At 61.7% G+C, this 20139-nt stretch overlaps 1 protein-coding gene across 9 annotated transcripts in view; it reads right to left on the bottom strand.

Moving 5' to 3' along the window:
- The window catches only part of ACSF3 (acyl-CoA synthetase family member 3), a 38246-nt gene extending 29939 nt beyond the window's left edge, over positions 1-8307 (bottom strand). For 7 of the 9 annotated variants that reach the window (XR_004314091.1, XR_004314092.1, XM_032464627.1 and 4 more), the window contains exons 1-3: positions 8207-8295; positions 2239-2921; positions 936-1091 (exon numbers count right to left, since the gene is read on the bottom strand). Coding sequence is in view for 7 of the 9 variants with exons in the window: in XM_032464627.1 (XP_032320518.1) it covers positions 936-1091; positions 2239-2904 (822 nt within the window). In the remaining 2 variants the exon portion in view is untranslated. Of the gene's footprint in view, positions 1-935; positions 1092-2238; positions 2922-7901; positions 8053-8206 lie in introns of those variants that run through there. The other 2 variants (XM_032464622.1, XM_032464623.1) reach the window with 2 other exon arrangements.
- Positions 8308-20139: the final 11832 nt, after the last annotated feature.

Below are 20139 nucleotides of genomic sequence, written 5' to 3'. Positions count from 1 at the left end.
GGGCGGGCAGCCCCACCCGTCTTCCAGCTGTCCTCCCAGCCACTGCCCCGCCAGCCAGCCCTGTAGGGCGCTGGCCGCTGTCACCCCACTGCTCCTTGAGCTCTGCTCAGAGGGCCTGAGGCCATCTGGACACCAAGGAGCCTTCTGGTCACCCACACCACTGCTTCACACAGACTCCACAGACGAAGCCCGGAGGTGCAGTAATGCTCAAGTGGGGTTTTACTAACGTAAGCTTCTAAATGCGCAGAACCCTGAAACTCAGGGCTGCAGGCTTTTATCGGCCGCACGTCAAACGTGCTTCCCTGCTCAGCTCTGCCGCACTTGCAGGAAGCCCTGCCGTTTGTCTGCCTTCTGCGCGCTTCCCCGTCCAGAATGCACTCCCGCTGTCACAGTGCCTCAGCCACACAGGCACGAGCTCCATCGAGCGTTAAACCTGCAGGACGCCTTGGGATAGTGAACACTGAGGCCGACAGGCAGAGCCTCCCAGCGTGTGTCACTGCACGTGGCAAAGGGGCTTTGCAGGTGTGATGAGGGTCCTGAGGTAGGGAGGTTGCCCTGGACAAGGGGCCAGATGTGGTCACAGGGTCCTCATGAGAGGGAGGCAGGGGAGAGGCGACCGCAGAGGCGGCGGCAGTGTGGGAACACAGAAGCAGAGGCAGGGGGATGCAGTCACAAGGCAAGCCATGTGGGTGCCTTCAGAAGCCAGAAGAGGCCGGGAGTAGATTCTCCCTGGAGCCTCCGGAGAGATGCAGGCCTGCCACACCTTGACGTTACTTAGCTCCGTGAGATTCCAGAACTGTGAGAATAAACCTGCGTTGTTTAAGCCCCGGGGGAGGGTCACTTGCTCCCGAGGCAACAGGAATCCACAACTGGCTGTCCACACCCCAGGGCTGGGAGTCCAGATCCAGTGGTGCCAGGAGCCCGTCCCGACTTACCAGCTGAGCACTGAACTCGGGCAGCATCACGCAGGTGGCCCCCACCCAGAGAGGACACAGCAGCTTGTTGACTACGCCGTGGACGTGGTGCAGCGGGAGCACGTGGAGGATCACATCATCCTTCGTCCACGCCCACTTGTGGACCAGCCCCGTCACCTGTGGGACAACAGCATGGCCTGAGAACAGGAGGGAAGCCACCAACAGACAGGGTTCAGAGGGGCCCCCAGCTGCGAAGAGGTGGAGGGGGCTCACTCTCACTGCCCCGCCCTCAGCGGCGTCTAAAGAAGATAGTAATAAACCGAGGCTCTGTCGGCCCTCCCTTAACCTCACCTGCGTTGGAGGCCAGGGCCATATGCAGTCAGGGGCTTCAGCCAATCAGAAGGAGCCTTTGACCTGGGGGTCCCAAGGCTCTGCACACACTCTGGGCAGCTCTCTCCTGGGTAGTCAGAGGTGTGATTTTGGCTCCCACAGGCCCCGAGATCCAGCCGCCCAACCTCCACTGCCTGCCTGACCCCGCGAGTTCTGGCACCTCCCACCGCGAGCATGTCCTCTTGTGTGTGCAGTGACCGCCATGTGCACACGGTGTAGCTGCCCTCCCCCCAGAAATGTGGTCCGGTGATGGCCTCTCCTGATGAGAAGCGTGTCTTCTTCCGGGAGACGGAGACAATGTGTGACCTCGCCGTGCCTGCAGCCAGCCCAACTCCGTCACCACCGACTCAGCCTGGGACTGGGTGGCGTGGACCTCTGACCTTCCTCTCGTGGCTCTGAACTTCTACGTCTAGGAGTCTTTATTGTACAGGCGAATGCTTTTTGGAAGCAAGAAGGGTGTGAACTGCAGGTAAATGAAGTCACTGGGGAGTCTTACAGAGACAGGAACTGAGGCTGTGGGATGCAGAATGATGCCCAGGCCGCGGCAACACGAGGTCCTACTTTCTTGTGTCCCAAACAAGCACGACTCCAGGCGCAGAGGGTGAGTCCTGGACACTTGCGTATGGCAGGTCTCTCTGAAAACCACCTCAGATGGCGTCAGGGGCCCATTCTGTGCTCTGCACGCCTCAGGGCCATAAATGTCCCGCCTTGGGCGCTACGTGCCTCAGCCCCTCCCGAGAGCCATCCTACATGGTTAGTGGGGCTGGTGGCCCCACGGCCCCGGGACCCTTCAGCGCTGTGAGGTTCAAGTTGGGCTGGGGGAATGCTGAGAGCTGCAAAGGGCCCTACAGAAAGGTAAATGGACAGAAGGCTGCTGCCCCAGACACGGCACCTGCTGGGGCTGGCCTCCCCGTGGTGGCCCCCGAGCACTCACCGTGGCCCAGACGTTGTGGTGGGTGATCACGACGCCCTTGGGCCTCCCCGTGGTCCCGCTGGTGTAGATGATCATGGCACCCCGGTCTCTCCAGTCCCGCTCCGGCACCTGCTCCTCCCCGGGGTCCTTGGCCGCCCCACAGTAGACTGTGGGCGGGAGGGGCAGGAGCGGGACCCCCAGCTTCCTGACGACCGGGCTCAGCAGCTCCACGTGCTCCTGCCCAGCGAGGACCACAGAGCTGCGGGAGTCCTGGATGAAGTATTCCAGCTCGGCCTGGGGGTGCTTTCTGTAGAGCGGGACGGCGGTGCCCCCACTCATCCACGAGGCCCACTGCGCCACCACATAGGAGACGTCGTTGGAGCACAGGAAGGAGACCCTCTCCTCCCGGAGGTCCCCGTCGCTGCACGCACGGAGCCTGCAGATCTCCCGGGCCAGGCTGAGGCTGCGGGAGTACAGGTCCCTGTAGGTGTGGCTGCCGTGCTGGTCAGCGAGGGCGACTCTGTCCCCAAAGGCCAGGGCGCGGGTGAACACAGGAGCACTTCTGTTGCCACGGGCTGCCGGGCCTGTGTGCAGGGGGCTGCGTCCTCCAGGCCTCCAGGGAGCTGGCCGGCGGGAGGCCACGGCACAGACCAGGCGCGGGAGGGACACCCCCACGTGGGGCGGCATGGCAGGGCAGACACCGGCTGGAAGAGAGGACACCACAGGTACTGCCCGGTCCCGTCCTGACCCCAGAGCAACCCGGCAAAGCTGGCTTGGCTCAGTCACGAGGTGACATCCTGAACAGGAGATGCCAGCACTCCCGATACACGCTTCTGGAACTTAAATGACCAATGTTTCGGCATTTTACTTAATCTCATTAGTTTAAGGATTTTAAAAACATACAAGTTTCTAAAGCCAGGAACTAAAGGAAGGTCAAGGAGAAGCAAACAGAAGGCAGTGCATTTCAGGTAAACTCTGAATAATGGTTTTTAACAACCTCAGCCTGAAAGAAGTCAGGTGAGCGGGGTCAGTACTGAGGGCCACAGAGTGAAGGCGGCGGCCCCCGGGCCACACGGTCTGAACAACGTGGGCCCACTGCGGGCCCACTGCCTCGGCGGGGGTCTTGCCGACCACGGCCATGGCGCTCCGTGCAGAAATGCGACTGGGGAGGAACAGGAATGGGACGTGGACGAAGGGCCGGGGGGCCGACTGGAAAGTGACGTGCGGATTTTCGACTGTGTGGGGTTGGCACCCTCAGCCCTGTGTGGTTCGAGGGTCCCCCTACACTCCCTGTCCACCAGCAGCGGGGCCTGGAAACCCCAGCGAGCAGAACAGACACGGGGCCGCCTCCTGCTCTTGGACCCTTGCCCAACCGTGGACGTCGAGGAACTTAAATAGAGCAAGCTCACCTTTCTGCAGGGTGTCAGTCTTTTTTAAAAAACTGAAACATAACTTTTTCCCCTTTCCCCTCAAACCTAACCGCTAAACAGTGACCCAAAAGACCAAAACAGTAAGGGAGAAGGAGGGCTCACCACGAGGGCGGTGACCCACGAGTCCACCTGGAAGTCTCCAGAGTGCTGGAGAGCAGGGAGGCCCAGGAAAGGAGCCGCCTGCCTCTGCCCTGCTCCAGGACACCTCCCTCCTGGGGCAGCCGCACGGGGTCCGTAACGAGGAAGGGCGCCCACTTTCCAAGCTGCCCCTGCATTGACGGCGGCTTAGAGCTGAAGTTCTCTAAGCTCAAGAGGTCGGGAGCCCACCTGCCACCCCACTGAAGACAGTTCCTTCTGGGGCCCGGAGTCCCCACTGCCACACCCTCCCTACGGCCACGAGTAAGGGTCACCGTGCCTCCCTCTCTGGGAGTGCCCTCAGCCAGAGCAGTGTCCCAGACCCAGCTCTCCAAGTTGTTCGCAGAGGGTTTTCACGAGTATGATCTTGACAGTGATAATACACGCAACACATCACAATGTGTTTTCACCTTGTGATTTCACTTTCAACGGTTGGATAAACAGGCAACCACTTTTAGCCCTGCCTCCCCCATGAGAGAAGCCAAGCCGCCCAGCTCCTAAGTCAGGGATGAGAGCCCAGCCAGAGCCTCCCCAGCCCCAGCCATCCTTCCCGCCAGAGCCAGCCACGCCGCAGCCCAAGGCTGTCAGAGCCCACGAGGGGACCTGATGCTGCCCATGCGGGGCCTGGGGGTGGGGCGGCGCCCCCTGGTGACGGCCTGGGGAGCAGGCAGCGCGACACCAGGGGCGCTTCCCCCCATCAGAGGCCGATGCAGACGCCCGCCAAGGAGCTGTCCGCTGTCCGACAATAGCATCAAATAAGCCTGTAAACTTCGCCTGGTTCCCACAGGCCCAGCAAAGCAGGAAGGTGGGGGTGCTGGGCGGGCAGCCCGCACACTGCTCCGAGGGCCTGCTGCTCCGCTCTCGGCATGTTCTCCCCCGAAAACCCTCACTCTTCTTTCATCCACTTGCTACAGGAGAAAACTAACGTGTTATGTCTGTGATGCGTACAGTTTTGCTGTCTGTCCTTAATTTAAACAGCAATCTGCACACAACACTGTACAATTACCCAACCAAACCAACCACCTCACACCAGTAAGCCTGCCAGCCCGAGCTCTGCTCTGTCCCGAGACCCTCCGCGGGCTGGCGCTGGTCCCCTGCAGCTGGGGCCCGAGCACTCGGAATAGGAACCAGGAGATAGGGCCGAGCCCCACTCTGCCCCCGGGGCCGGGGAGGGAGGGCTCACTGACTTCCGACTCCATGACAGCAAATCCCCAGTGGGCACAGACGGCCGTGGGGGCCGGGCAGTGACAGCAGCACCTCCAAAGGGAGACAGAGGTGAAGCCACAGGCCCGAGGCCACAAAGCAGCAGGCCAGGCCTAGCTGCCCCATGCTCTGAGCCGCTCTGGAACACCACGTCTGGTGAGGCGTACCGGAGGGCCAGGTCTGTGACAGGGCGCTGCCCGGAGGGCCCCACACGTTCACTGGATGGCGCCCCAGTCTAGGGAGGCCCAGAGCGTCGACTCAGCACCGCAAAGGACACCTAGCAGACCCTTCAAAATAAGACACGAAACCAGCAAAGGCAGGACCTTTGCTCCCACGTGTGTGCTTTTAAATGCATCCCAAGGAAATAATTAGAGGTGCAGGTGGAGTCACGCACAGGGCGCCCCCTGCAGGGTTATTTCTAACATGAAGCCCGGGGCTAAGCTGTGGTCCTGAGGGTCTCAGGACACTGGGGCGCGCACACGTGTGTCAGGCTGGGGCCACGGCCCCGCCCCGGAAGCTCCCACGGTGCTGCCCAGGGACCACATCACAGAGACAGAAGGAAAACCTCCGGGGGTCACGAGGTGGCAGGGCTGCAGGTGACTTTTGCTTTCTTCTTGGTGTTTCTCAATTTTCTCGTTTTTCTGCAATGAGCACGTATGACTTCTGTAATCAGATTTTTGAGGTCTAATAAATGACATTTTTAAAAATGACGATACTTCAGCTGAAGCATTAACATTTTATTTTATTCAAAAAAGATGAAAATATTAAAAATATTTGTTCTGGATGGCAGATCTCCAGGGTAATTGTCTACAGCTTTTTAATTTCTCAAAGTGATAGGAGCCAATAAAAATGAGGTAACAGCCTTCATCTTAATTAAAGCGAGTGGTTCACGGAAGGCTTGCGCAGACAGTGAGGAAGTCAGTCCTCACAGAAGCGGTCTGAACACCTGCTGCACTAGCACCTCCGACCGGCAGCGGACACCTGGCCCTGAGTCTCTGAGTGTCTGGGAGGTGGTGGACCGTGAGGGGCTCTCGGTAGGGATGGTGTGGGTCAGACAGGCCCTGGCCTGGCTCCTGCGCAAGTTCCGTATAGGCAGGCCCTCCTGAGAAGGGTGATGAGGCCGAGCTCAGGGTGGGAGGGAGCCTGCCAGGTCAACCTGCGGGGGCCCCACAGCTGTGCTCACACAGGGTGCTGGTGGGGTGGGTGCTCACCACGGAGCCTCACTGCAACAGTTCCTTTTCATTTGGGTGAGTACTGCCACTCACCCCCAAAGAGGCTGCACTCATACACTCTCCCACCAAACATGGGAGCACGGGGCCACTCTTTCAAGAGTCCCCTGGGTGTGTGACCCTGAAACCATTCATCGTCAGTTCTTTAAATACAGAGCTGAACTCTTCCAGGTCACAGGGATCAGGGACTCGCCTTCAACAAGCAAAAAAAATCTGTTCAGAGCAGATGACTGTGTCCTGAGCACCCCCAGTTCCAGAAAGACAAGAGCCCCCATAAGGAAGGAGCCCACACCTTCCAACCACCGGGCCCCCTCTGGTCACAGGGCTCCTATCACCCCCAGTGGCACAGCTTGGAGTGATGCTGCCACCAGATAAATGCAATCTGGCCATGGATTCTCCCTGTCTCAGTTAACTGACTTCATAAAACCAGCATCACCCTGCAGCCACATGAAAGAATCCCAGCCAACAGCACAGAAACCTGAATTCTGCTGAGCCAGACGCCTTCTCCTGGGAAAGGCTGCCTGCGCAGATTCCGTCAGGAGGCAGAAGCCCAGCTAGAGAGCCGGCAGAGGCCCCTCGGTGTGCTAACCACCAGAGACTGCGGCCAGACCACCAAGGCCCGTGGACCTTTCAGAACACATGCCAACACCAGGAAGGTGACACCTGTCTTTTCCTAACCAGGGTGCTGGTTGAGAGCACAGACTTTATAGTCAGAATAGCCCCAGACTGGAACATTCGCTGGCTCTTCCGAGTTTCCTCACCTGGCTAAGCCCTGGATTCCCCATCTGTGGAGGATAACATCAAGACCGGCCACACACGGAGGGGAAACAGTCTCCCCACCCTCAGTGCTGGGCTCACCAAGGGGCCACGTGCCAAAAATTACTTGATAAGAATGATACTTGCATTCAAATGAAGGTGGCTGGTTTCGAAATGAATAAAATGGCACCTGATGGATCAGCAGCACCTGCCCCCCACCCCCCAGACCCTGCCTGCTGTCCGCTCCCTGGATGAAGGTGTGGGGTGGGAGCAGTGGCCCACACTCTCCCTCCCATACACGACATCCTTTCAGCAGGGTGCCTGCGGTTTGGGGTTGTTCTCAAAGTTATATTTTTAAGCGACAGACCTTCACACTGCACTCATGAGTGTGCATTCAAATCAAATAACCAAAAAGGAAAACACAAGCTTAACTCCGTATCCATATTAGGACGTAAGGCGCTGTTTTAGAGATGCGGTCTGGAGGGACGAAGCTTGCTATCCCATGCCCGCAGTCAATCCACAGCTGCCGTGTGCCTTGAGGAGCGGTTCTGGGATGCGGGTTGGGAAGCAGGGACATGTGAAGACCGCCAGACCCGCTAGACTGCCAGGTTTCACGTCGGAGCCGCGTGGGGGGTGGTAGGGGGAGCTGAAACCCACTGCTGACGACGTCTGTGCTCCTGGGCCCAGCACTGGTGCCTCCCCCCACCCCCAACCGTCCCTACCTAGGTCCCCAAACACCTCCCCTCCTCAAGCTGGGAACCTACAGACTCCCCAGACACGGGATTCCTGTTGCCATCCTTTCCCCATCTGGCAAACTCCTAATCATCCTTCCAGTTGGCTGCTCTCAAGGCCTTTTAAAAACCTCCGACTTAGCATCCAGCCCTTGTTTACAGAGACCGATCCCAGGAGCCGGCCGTCTGCCCCTACGCACCCAGCACCGCGCACGGAGCAAACGAACAAGGGAGGGGAGGGTACTGCCGGCCCACTGAGGACGGAAGCGGACTTCTTTCAGACACGACCGATCTAGTTTCTCTCCAACGGTGGCTGAACCTGGACTCGACTAACTCCAACCGCCGTCCCGGGCCTCCACGTGGTGTCAGCGCTGCCGGCTCCGCGGGGGCAGGCCGGGCCCCCACGTGACGCGACACCTGCGCCGGGAGGGGGCGGGGCGCGAGACCCCGCGGGGCCTGAGGGGAGGCACGGCGCGGGGACTGGGGGGCGGGGGGCGGGATCTACCTCCGCCGGCGGGGCTCGCGCTCCTCCTCCTCCTCCTCCTCCTCCTCCTCCTCCTCCTCGCCGGGTTGGAACCGGAACCGGAACTGCGGCTGCGCGCGCACCCCGCGTCCGTCGCCCCCGCGCGTCCCCCGGCGCGGCGCGGCGCGGCGCGGCGGCGCGGGTTCCGGCCGCGAACGTTCCCATCGACGACGCGCGTGGCTGCAGACGGAGCGTCGCGGGCACAGCCGGTGACGGCGCGTTCCTGGCCCGTGACCCGGCGCCTGCGAGTTAACCGCTCGCGGCCCGAAGCGGGCTGGGAGCCGGCGCCGACCCTAAAGGCGGCTGCAGGTGTTATGCTGGGTGGTGCCGGCCGGAAGGCCGCTCCGCCCAAACGTGCGGTTTCTCCACAGTGAAAAGTAAACCAGCGCTGACGGCGGGGCCGCGGGCGCAGTTAGAGGGCGCGCCTTCGCGCTGTGCACTTAACAACGCGCGAGCCAAACGTTAAGGGTCATGCTTTGTTCGGAGGGGCTGGAGCCCGGGAGGTCGGGGAGGAGCCAGAGTACAGGAGGTTTGGGAGCAAAGGCCATGCAATCAGAACATCAAAAGATTAGTGTTAATTAAAGAAAACCAGACATCCCAAGTTAAGGAACTTAGCACTTTTCTCTATGGGAACACGCAAAAGTCTGGGCTCATTGAAATCATTCCTTCCATGTGCACCCGAGTCTGGGGCCAGTGTTCTGTGCTTCCATATCCTGAGTTCCCTCCGCCCACCGTCAGGCTGGTGGCAGTGGCTGATGGCTTGGTGGCCACAGCATCCTTCGTGTATTACATGGCAGGCAATATTTTTTATTCACACCGCCCTCCTCCCTCCCCAGCGCCGCAGTGGAGGATGCAGAAGCCACCCTGGAGATCCTAGACCCCCAGGCCAGGCTGCTATCCTGGAGGAAGGAGCCAGCAGGGAGCTGAGAGACCGGGATCCGGGCCGAACCAGAACTGGGCCGCTGCCCCCTTGGTGTTGGAAGAGCTAGTCTGGCTCTGGGTGGTGTGTGTTCAGGAGCTCCTGGTGGTGGAGGATGTGATGCCCCAGGGGAGAGGGCTGGGAACCTCCCAGAAACAATAAAGTGACTGAGATGGAGATAAGATCTCCAGGCCATCCATGTGGTCCAGTAAAACAGCAGCAAAGGCAGAGTAACCACTAGAAGGCTCGGTTCAGACAGCGGTTACAGAGTTGCGATAATGTAGTATGCGTAATGTAAACATGAACACGCAAACATTGACCGTGATCTAACTGCAGACCTGAGGGAGGGGGCGGGTTCAGGAGGGGTTGTGGGGCTGGGGAGAGAGTGAGGCCGCGGTGTCCATCACAGGAGCATACAGTGACAGTGTGACCGTGGAGGCCACTTGCACACGTGGAGGTAAATATCAAGAGAATCAGGTGCCTCTGAGAATTGGGAAGGGAGGGGATTCTTTAAACTGTGTGGATGTGTAGTGTGCGTGCATGTGATGAAAATAAACTAGACCATAAAATAAGTTTCAATGAGGGAGGGGACAGGAAACACTTCAAGGGTGTCCACGTGGTCACGGGCTCCTGTCCACCTTCAGGCAGCCCCTGCCCAGCACTGAGTCACTCGGCCACACTCTGCCCTATGGCCCCCAAACAGTGCCACCCCAGGGGTGTACCTTCCACCAGGTGCTGTGAATTCGAGAGAAAACAAGGAGACCACACAGCCCGGGAAGCACAGGCGTGAAGCCGTGCAGACACACGGGAACTGCTGGCAGCAATCTGCAGATGGATTCAACCAGCATAAAAGAATCCCCTCGTGCCTAAGATTTAAAAGTTGGACCAGCAAAGTGTGTTTGCCCTGGGATTTCCCACCATGTCCCTGGACAAGCTCCAAAGGACCGCGTGAAGAAGGGGGATGCTGTCCTCCCAAGAGGCAGGCTCCTGTGATCGCTGACCCCCACCCCAGCCTCACAAGCGCTGGCTGCATGTTGTGTGTGGTCCGGGCAGGCGTGGCTTCAGGGCCTTTACGTTGGTGGGAGCTGGCCCTGCATGTGAAATGCTGGAGGCCCTCTGGCTTTTCTGCAGCTCGGAGCTGGGAGATGAGTGCCTCTGTGCCCTCGGAGCACCTGGGGAGCCCAGCTGTCCTGGACTCAAGCTGCCCTTGGGTCTGACCCTGGAGGAGAGCTGACCCAGGAGGGTGTCTCAGGGAGCCGGCCTCAGCAGGGCTGTGGGGCGCTGGCCGATCCACTTGCAACTGCCTCCGGCTAAGAGCCCCGAAAATTCAGGGGAACAGGGCAGGTGTCCAAATGTCTATAAAACGGGGTGACAGCTCCCCACTCCGTGCCTGGCTTAATCCTGCTGGGAGCACCCAGGAGCCAGGACACTTAAAGCTACTCAGAAACACTAACTGTCATTACTGTCCACCCTTGTCGGTACCGGCAACTTTAGCGCCAGCCCCTCAACAGAGACCCCCGAGCAGGTGCTCAGTCAGTGGAAGACAGACAGGCGGGGTGGCTCCTCTAGAAGGCAGAGGAGGGCCCTGTGGCCTCTGCGTGGGGTGGGCGCTTCTGCCTGCCCGCACCCAGGAGGCAGGCTGAGCCTCCCCACCCGACACCCAGCCCTGAGCCCCTGTCCACTCCCCACCCAGGCTTTCCCAGAGGAAATCCTTGCAGCTGGAGCACGCAGGGAAGCGGCAGGAGACGGTAGGAACCCCGCCCCCTTTCCCTCCGTTGATTCTGTTCACACCTCCAGCTTAATTAGCCCAAACTGCGGGGGGCGTGTGGGTCACACCTTTTCACTTGATGAAAGCAAAGCACAGATGCGCTGGCAGTGGTGTCCTCGCAAAGGGAGCTTCCGCCAACTGCAAGCATGGTGCCTTCCCGCCCGGAGGGGCGGCTGTCACACCAGGAAGGGCCTGACGGCACTCAGAGGAAGGACCAGTCGTGGGCCCGCCTGATGTGAGTCGGGCACGACCTGGGTTCCGACCCTGCCTGTGGCCACTGGCCTCCAAGATGCCCCCACGGTCCATGCCCACACGCGGAACCATCCCAACAGAGGAGCTGAGCGGGGCGAGGTCGCGACGGGCACCCAGCTTCCTCCTGGCTCTCTGGGATCGGTGGGGGGCACCTGGTGAGGACGCTCGGGGCCGCCTGCCCGCAGCCGGGCGAGGAGCCTCCTCGGGAGCAGACCCTCCAGCCCCGTCGACGCCGCCCTGCTGACTCGCCGGCTGTGACCTCGCCCGAGGCCGAGACAGAGCTGCCGGCTGAGCCGCTCCTGGATCCCGGACCCGCAGAAGCTGTGACGTAACAAATGCGGCATTTAAAAGTTGTTCAAAGTATAGTGATTTTCACGAAAATGTAATTTATGTCAACGTATAATTTCTTTCTTACAGTTATTTTGAATAAGTTGATAAGAAAACATTTGAGTTTTCCTCATTTTAATTTCTAACACGGTAAGGTTTGAGAGCTATTACTCATAAATAGATGCTCACTGGGGTCCCTGGTGGTTTTAAGGCTGTCAAAGAGCTGAGACCCCTCCAGACAGCCGCTGGGCCCCCGGGAGCCAGTGGAGAAGGGAGAGCCTCTGGGTGATGGGCGGCGGGGGGTCAGGAGGAGAAGCCCCGCAGCAGGGCTGTCAGGGAAACAGCGGAGGAGCTGCCTGGATTTGGGGTGACCCGGCCCCACCCCAGCAGGGTCATAGCCCCCAGCTGTGCCTGGGTCTGAAGACAGACCCCAAGGTGGAAAAGGGCTATGGAACACTGACCCCAGAACCGCCCTCTGCACCCGGGTCCCAGCAAGCGTCATGCCTGGGCTGTGGGTCCCTTGGTTAAATCTGAGAGGACTTGCCCAGGGGTCAGACAGGAGGGCAGGCTCTCCTTGGGGTTCTTGGGTCTTATATCCAGATGCCCTGGAGAGGAAGGGACCCCTCACTGGCACAGTGACGGCAAGGAGGAGTGAGGGAGGGGGCTGCTTGGGGTGGGTGGCCGGCAGGGCGGTTCCAGGCCCCCTCCACTCACAGCCACGTGGCCTGGCCCGTTTCCAGGGATCCAGCTGAGGTCCATCAGCCTCCTGGAGCTCAGCTTCGAGGCCCAAACTCACTGCCCACTCCCCATACTGGCCCACATGCCCTCACTGACCACAGAGCACCCCACACCCCCACGGACCAGGAAACCGCTGGCCACCCTCCAGCGCCCAGACAGGCTCTCTCCCCTCATGGCTCCTTGTCCTCGTGAGGCCAAGATGACACAGGCTCCTGACGCAAACAGGCCTCCTCGTTTGGGGCGAAATAACAGGAAATCCCAGGTGAACATGAGAAATGATCTCCAGTTCCATCATGTCCCCCAAACCACCCGCAGCCCCAGCCCTGCCCTTCCCGTGTCCCCTACAGGCACACACACGTGTGCGCACACACACGTGCCACTTCTGTGCTCTTAGCCAGGACGTCTGTGAGCCTCTCTTTGTTCCTCTCTATCCGAGGCCATGTCAAGGAGATGGGGCCATGGCCTGAGAAGAAGGAGCATGTGGCCACCTGGACGGGGGACGTTCCTGTGCTCTCCGGGCTCAGCTCACTGGCTGGAGCTGTGCCAAGGGCCGGACCTGGCTGGTGTCTGTGCCATTACCAGAGCCGGGCTGACCTCCCTCCCCAAGGTGTGAGCAACAAAGCTGACCGCCGTGGCGGCACTGTGGGTGGGGCTGACTGGGAAGGCCCAGCCCCTGTCCAGGACGCCTCTGCCCCAGAGCTGGGAGGAACGACACCACCCAAGCACCAAAACGCGGGTCTCCTGTGGGGCTCCCCGCCACGTGTGGCGGCAGGGCTGCCAGCTCCACGGAGCAGTCGCGAGGGTGGCTGGGCCCCCCGGTTGCACGCGCTAGGATGTGGCCACTACTCCCGCGATGACCTGGGATATTTCCTGGTAGCTGGACACAAGCCCTCCTCCCTCCCCCGTGCTCCTCCTCCTCGGGCCCCTGTGCCTCTGCCGTCGCCAGCAGCCCCCAGCTCCACCATGCTCGCTGCACCTGCGGGCCTCCCACCACTAGGCAGCAGCTGCACCTGCCGGGCTGGACGGGGCAGCGGCTTCTGCTAGGGCCCCAGCTGAGGCCCCGTCTGCCGCCCAGTGCCTGGGCCCTGAGCCCTGGGTCTGCCCTCTAGAGAAGGGGCAGCTGGGCCCCCAAGGATCCAGGAGCAGCTCTCGAGAAGGGAAGCCTCACCCAGTTACAAGGCTCCTCCTGGGTCCAGCAGACCCGGCGGCGCTGACAGGAGGGAAGTTCCCACAGGAGCTGGGGGTGCGGGGGCCAGGTGGCCCCCAGCCAGGAAACGGCTCTTTCCTGGGCGCTGGCACCTGAATAGCTCCCCACAGGCCCTGAACCACCACCAGCCCCACAGTAGGTGGGAGAAGGGGCACCGGGAGGGCTGTGGGCCCGTCCAGGGCACAGCGGCAGCGCCTCAGGAGCCCAGATGGAAGGTCCGAGGAGTGAGGCATTCGCCCAGTTGACTGACGTGGGAGGACAAGTGGGGTAGCCTGCCTGGAGGTGGGTTGGGGGTTGGGCCAGAGCTGGTAAGGCCAGAAGGAGCTCGACCGCAGAGCGTTCACAGGACGTCCCTGCCGGGACTGAGAGGGCGCCTGCTCACCAGAGGTGAGCGGAGCGGCCAGTCCCTGGGCCTCAGTGCTCCAGCTGCACAGTGGGGAGACCAGCAGAGCACAGCTCTGCCCCAGACCCTCCCGCCCATTCTGGAGCAGGAGCCCGGGTGCTGGGAGGCTGGGCTCCCCTGCAGGCCCAGCCCGGGCAGGGGCTCCCCAGCGCACCCCCTGCTCACTGCTTTGTGGGAGTGCAGACAGGCCCCCATCACAGCTCACACCTGTGCTCAAGCACGTGCACACGCGCACACGCGCAAGTACACGCAGGTGGACAAATGCACATGAGGAAGCCTGCTCACGCTCACATCCGCAGAGAAATGTGCACGCCCACATGCACACACACCCAGGACCACACCCCTGTGCGCACACTTCAGGGCTGACCCCTGTGCTCTGTCAACGCTCCAGAGTGAGGCTTGGCCTTACGGTTCTATTTAAAGATGAATAGGGTCTTCTGTGCCCTGTGCTGGTGGCTGACGAGCTGCGCCAGGCACTTCCCATGACAGCTGGGGACTGCCTCCCCGGACGGGCTGTCCGGCCAGGGGCCTTCTGTCCGCTGCGTTTCTGATGCAGCTTTGGTGGCTGCGGCCCTGCGCCCTGCTCCTGCTGTGGGGCCCTCGAGTCTGAAAGGACGCCCTGCGGGGACACAGGGTCAGGCCTAGGGGCGGGGCCTGGTCCAGGCCAAGGATGGCTGGCGGGGGCAGCGTCTCCCGGAGAGCGACAGCCTGTGCCCAACCTGTGCTTCCTGCTCTGACCGCCCCACAGCCTGGGTGCCACAGGCTGCTACCTCCCTGTCCAGGTGAGGCTGCGCCGCCCAGGGCACGAAGCTGAGGGGAGAGCCCAGTGGTGGGATTCCCGCCTTGGCTCCTGAAGTGGCAGCCATCAATGCTCATCAACTGTCCATCAGAGGGGTCCCTCACCAGCCCTCCCTGAGCCAAGCACTCAGGCCACATGCACACGCAGCCTCTCCTTGGGTCCCTGGCTGACCGCTGGTGATGGCACCTGCCCACGTGATGATGGGGAAGCAGGCCCAGGAGGCTGACGGTTTGCTGAGGGCCATGGCAGGGCAAGGTCTGGGACTTCTGCAGTCCCTCTCCTCCCACCCTGCCTGTGCTTGGCAAGACCACACAGAGCCTTGTCTTCTTGGCCCAGGGAGACTTTCTGGGAGAGGCACTGCACCTCAGTCCATGGAGAAGGAGGTCCTCCGTTTCCACACAGGGAGGAGGCAAGAAAGCCGTGCTTCTCCCCCAGAGCATGGACTTGTTTCTTCTATTGGGAAAAAAATAGTATAACCGATTGTGCTTGCTTCTCTTTTTGCCATGGCTGCCAGGAAGCTCAGTCTACCAGCTGTTTAGGTTCCTGTGGTCTGTGTAATGACATCGTGGGCAAATGTTGTGTTTTCTCTGTCCCTGGGCTTCCCTTGCATTATTACTTTACTATTTCACATTTCCTTAGAAGCAACCTCAAACCCTCCGTGGATAAGGTGGGGGTGTACACCCCCACCAGCTGGGTCTGGCAGTTCAGCGGGTCTCCACCCCCAGCCCAGGTGTGAAGGAAATGTTGTGCAGAGCCCAGCTAGTCCCCTTGCCTTCTTCCTTCTCTCACCTGTGAGCACTCGGACATCTCCTTGCAGGCTTAAGCATGGCAGAGCCATGGGCCAGGAGCCGGGGAAGCTGCAGGACGCGGCTGGCTGGAGGCAGAGGCGGGGTGTGCAGGAGCCTGCACGGTGGTGAGGCCACATGGTTTCCTGCCAGTCGGCTCCATCCTCAGTTGCCTTGTCCCTTCTCCCGCTCTGTCGGGCCCCTGAGGACAAAGTACCGAGGCCACGGGCCAGGCCCACAGGTGGACCATCCTCAGGTCCTGTCTCTTAACAGCAGATGTTCTATTTTTCTCATTTTGCGGAAAAATTACCCCAAGATCAGATCAGAGAGGGCAAGCAAGCTGTCCAAGTGCACAGCAACTGGCCCTTTCCCCAGCAGGATGTGACGCAGGATAGTTGGGGTGGAGGCCGGGCCCCGGCAGGGACAGAGGTGGCAGGCGACAACACGGTGAGCAGTGCTGGGAGTCTATGGAGGATGGGGTGTCAGGTGGACCAGACAAGGCACCTGGGCCCCCGCACAGGCCTCAATCTTGGACAGAGAGCTGCTCAAGGCCAGCGGCCAAGGGATTTGTCCATGAGGCCACAGCATTCCCAGGTCCAGGAAGGTCTGAGGTGGCCTAGGGCAGGGCCGTGGAGCTGAGTGGCTAGGGGGTCGAGTGGGGCTCCAGCTCACCCCAGCTCCTCAGAGCAGCTTACTGCTGGGAAAACCAGAGGCCTGGCGAGCTTCCAGGCCGGTCCAGAGCCCAGGTCTACCATTATCTGGACCAGCAGGTAGCTGTGGAGGGGGCCCTGCCCAGCCCACGTCCACCTCAAGGGCCCAGGATGGGCCTGGGCAAGGGGTCCCAGGGCCTTGGCTCCAGGCCCCGCCCTGCAGGCCAGCGCGGCCCCACCTTTGGCAGTGCGGCCACCGCAGAGGCCCAGGCCCTGAGAAGGCAGGGTGCTCAGTCCCTGGACCACTTCTGTTCAGCTGCTCCTGCTGGGGCCTGGCCTCATGGCCCCCATCCTGGGGCCTGGCCCCGGCCTCCCCTCTGGGTCTCCTCGCTGTTCTCTGTCAGAATGAGTCTGAGCTCAGGTCACTTTGGGCTCAACGCCCATTTCCAGACCCAGGGCAGAGTCCCTGGGAGATGCGGGCCCTGCTCCATCCAGGCTTCACCCTGAGAGCCTCAGGAGCAAGGAGGCCCTAGGCCCATTCCCAGCCCCTGGCCCCCAGCAGGTGTGGGCCGCTCTAGAGGCTGGAGCAGCAGGCAGAGGCGAGGGTGTAGGGCCTCCCTACACGGGGCCACTGGCCACGCCAGGAGACTGCTCCCCACAGCCAGCTCCTCCCGGCCCAGCTCCCAGTGAAGTCGGCTTCCGGGAACAGTTCTCTGATCCTTGTGCTTTTCATTTAAATGCTCCCAGGGCACACGTGCACCAGTAGTAGGGGCATCTGGATTCAATCCAAACAACAGCTGAGCGGTCTCAGCCCCTCGCCCCAGCCCGCTCCCGAGCAGGCGGTGCCAGCCAGTCTGCAGCAGAGACGGCCATTCTCACACCCCTTCCCATCGCCCCACTGGCCCCTCTGTGCCTCTGCCGAGCGCAGGAGGTGGGACCAGACGGTCCTGTGCTGGCCCCCACCCCCTGCTGCCCAGGGTGCCGGCACTCGGGAGAGAGCAGGTCAGGCCGATTCCTGGCCCAGGAGGACATATCCAGGGAGGTACAGAGCCGGGAAGCACCTGAGGCCGCGTGCAGACCACCGGGCCGCCGAGCATGTGGACTGGGCCCTCGGAAGGGACAGGCAGGACAAGTGACGGCGACAGTGCGGGCAACTCGCTGAGCTCGGTCTCGAGGTTAACACAGGCCAGGTGAGTCCACACAGCTGCCTGGTGCGGGCCTCTCAGGCCCACAGTGGGTGTTTACAGTTGAGGAGCTGGAGCAGGGGGTGGGGGCCAGCACGTGGTGAGCACGATGTGGGGGAACGTGCGGGTGCCACTGCATCAAAGTATAGACAGGCCCCATGGGCGGAGCCTGAGGATGCATCCCAGAGCAGAGGGTGGAGGGGGCCCCTGGCTGGACAGGAGGAGCTGCAGCTGGGGCCCCAGGTGCCCCCAGGTCCGGCGATGGGAGAGCAGCCCTGGGAACCGGGAGGGGAGAGACGGCACTGGGGTCCCGGCTCCATCGCTCACCACCGCTGCCTCACTGGGTCTCATCTGTGAGGACACTGACCCCCAGGGGTCGGGGTGGAGATGAGAACACCTGAGCAGGCAGGTTTGACCGACAACCATCGTTTCTGACTTTCCTCCTGTCTCTCGAGCAGAGGCCCACTGGAAAGGAGAGGCTCAGGGAAGGAGGTGGCGGGGCCAGCCTCCCCGAGCAGATGACACAGGTGAACCTCTCCTGCCCCAGCTGGTCCTCGGGACGAGAAAGCGATGAGGTGGGTGGCGATGGGTGCACGGGCGGAAAGCCCGACTCCTGGCCTAAGAGCCGGCAGCCCGAGACTGCTCCGCCCTCCACCCGGGACAGCAGGTTCTCCCTGACTGTCCTCTCAGGAGCTGACCCACGCTGCTGGTCTCAGCTCGGAGCGCACATCGGGAAGCCTGGGGAGCTGGCCCGCAAGGGTTCTGACGGGGCTGGTTCAGCGGGGCCTGGGCCTTGGGACTTCCCAAGTGCACCGGCCGCAGCTGAGACCCCTGCATGAGCCCTGAGTTGAGATGGGAACTACCTGGGTCCCTCCCTGGTCTGCCACAGGACCTGGCACCTGGAGATCACCCCTCACTGGCCGGCACATGGGGCTGTGCGAGTGGCCGGCAACTCCTGCATGGGAGGTGAGGGACGCAGCTGCCTGCTGGGGTATAGCCTCGGGCTCTGGGAGGGCGGTCAGGGACAGGGCTGCCCCAGTGAGGCCCAGCTGCATGAACAAAGCCACAGCCAGGGGACAGTGCTGGGCGCGTGTCCTCAGCGCCCGGCTGCCTGCCACACATCTGCCTGCTGCCTGGGCACAAGGCGCCCCGCCAGGCCCACAGCACAGGGACTCACGTGGCTGCAGTTCCGGGGCCTGGGCGCTGCTTGGGCATTGCTGGAGTGACTTGGTCAGCGCCCAGGACCTCCCCAGAGGCTGTCCCCTGCCCACCCTGCTACTTTGCTTTAGCCACTAGGCTCATGGGGAGACACCTCCTCCCAAAAGCCTAGACAAAATTCCCACTGGACGGGCCTCCCTGGGCCAGTCTCTCACGCGTGTGATCCACTTACCCTCACTGACATGCTGCTCTCAGCTGACAGGCGGGGACACTGAGGCTCAGAGAGACCTGGCAGCTGGCCCGGGGCCGCCCAGCAAGCCCGCAGCAGAGCAGGGTCTGAGCTCAGAGCCCCAGAGCAGTGCCCGCTCTGCCCCTGGTGTGCCAGCGCGTGGGCAGGTGCCTCCAGCTGCCAGCAAGTATCTGCTGAGGGCAGCGGTGAGGCGGGGGGTGTGCCCACAGCCCTGTGCGTGGAAGGAGGGCCTCCAAGGTGCGGGGCCAGGTCTGAGCTGCAGGTCTGGCCCGACCCGCTGTGAGGCGGTTTATTTATTTGGCCAGCACACGATTACCGTTTTAAAATTTGATCTCTTCAGTTAGGGTGTGATCCTCCGTTCCCCACCCCCCACTTACCTCCTGGTCTGCACCTGGCCATGCCCCCCTTCGCTGTCACTGCTTCCGTCCTTGCCTGGCAGGAGGTATGGGACAGCGGCAGGTGTGAGGGCCGGCCGGCCTCCTGTCACCTGCCCCTCCCCTGACCCGGGCATTCCACACACCCATCCTGCTCCCTTAAAGGTGACAGGCCCCTCGAGATACAGCGAACACAGTCCCACAGGAGGGAACGTTAGCCTGCAGTCACGTGTGCAAGTGACACAAAGGGCAGGCCGTGTCGGGAGTGACAGTTGTGAGCTGGAGAACGTCAGGCCAGGAGGGAGTCCCCCCAAAACCCCGACCTGGGGGACCAGCTCCAAGCCCACCCAGCGAGGCTGAGCGACGGGGCGGGGGCCGGATTCTGCAGCACCCAGGAGCCCACATCTGCTCTTGGCCCTCGGTTTCCCTTATACTGAAACACGGGGTTGGATGAAATCCAGGGTTTCCGTTTTTAACGTATGAAACTCTTCGAACCATCTTTCCTTCAAAAAAGTTTTTTAACACGGAAGCTCAATATTCACTTATTCCAAACAGTACCGACCAGGAACATGTAAATTAGACGCTGGACTTCCCGGGGGCCCAGCTCAGGGGCGCTGGGGGTTTCGCTTGGCCACCCTGGGGCAGCCTCTGCAGGCCGATGGGGCCCAGGCTGAGGATGCCCGGCCTGGGCTGGCGTCAGACCCTTGCAGCTCGGCCTGGGAGTGCGCAGCGGTGGAGGCGTCTCGCTGGGGGCTGGGGGCTGCGCGGGACCGAGCCCTGCGCCCTCAGCAAGGCGCAGGAGTGCCCGTGCTCAGCGCTCAGCTGTCAACCTCTTGGAATGCGTTGTACTTTTTAAACAAGTGCCCCAATTTCCATTTCCCATGGGCCGCACAGGTGACATAGCTGGTCCTGGCTCAGGCCTCAGTTTCCCCATCTGGAGAAGGGGTCGGGTGGACAGTGCCGCCACTATGGGGCTGTGACGCGTGACCCGGGCTGGGCGCTGCCGGGACGTGGGCCGCCGGGATGCACGAGCCACTGCGCACGGCCCTGCCGCCGCCCCGCCCCTGCAGAGCAGTCTCTCTGACGAGCCCACCCAGGTGC

The sequence above is a fragment of the Camelus ferus genome, chromosome 21 (genome assembly GCF_009834535.1).
Source record: "Camelus ferus isolate YT-003-E chromosome 21, BCGSAC_Cfer_1.0, whole genome shotgun sequence".
Classification (NCBI taxonomy): domain Eukaryota; kingdom Metazoa; phylum Chordata; class Mammalia; order Artiodactyla; family Camelidae; genus Camelus; species Camelus ferus.
This window is presented reverse-complemented; position numbering and strand designations above follow the sequence as displayed.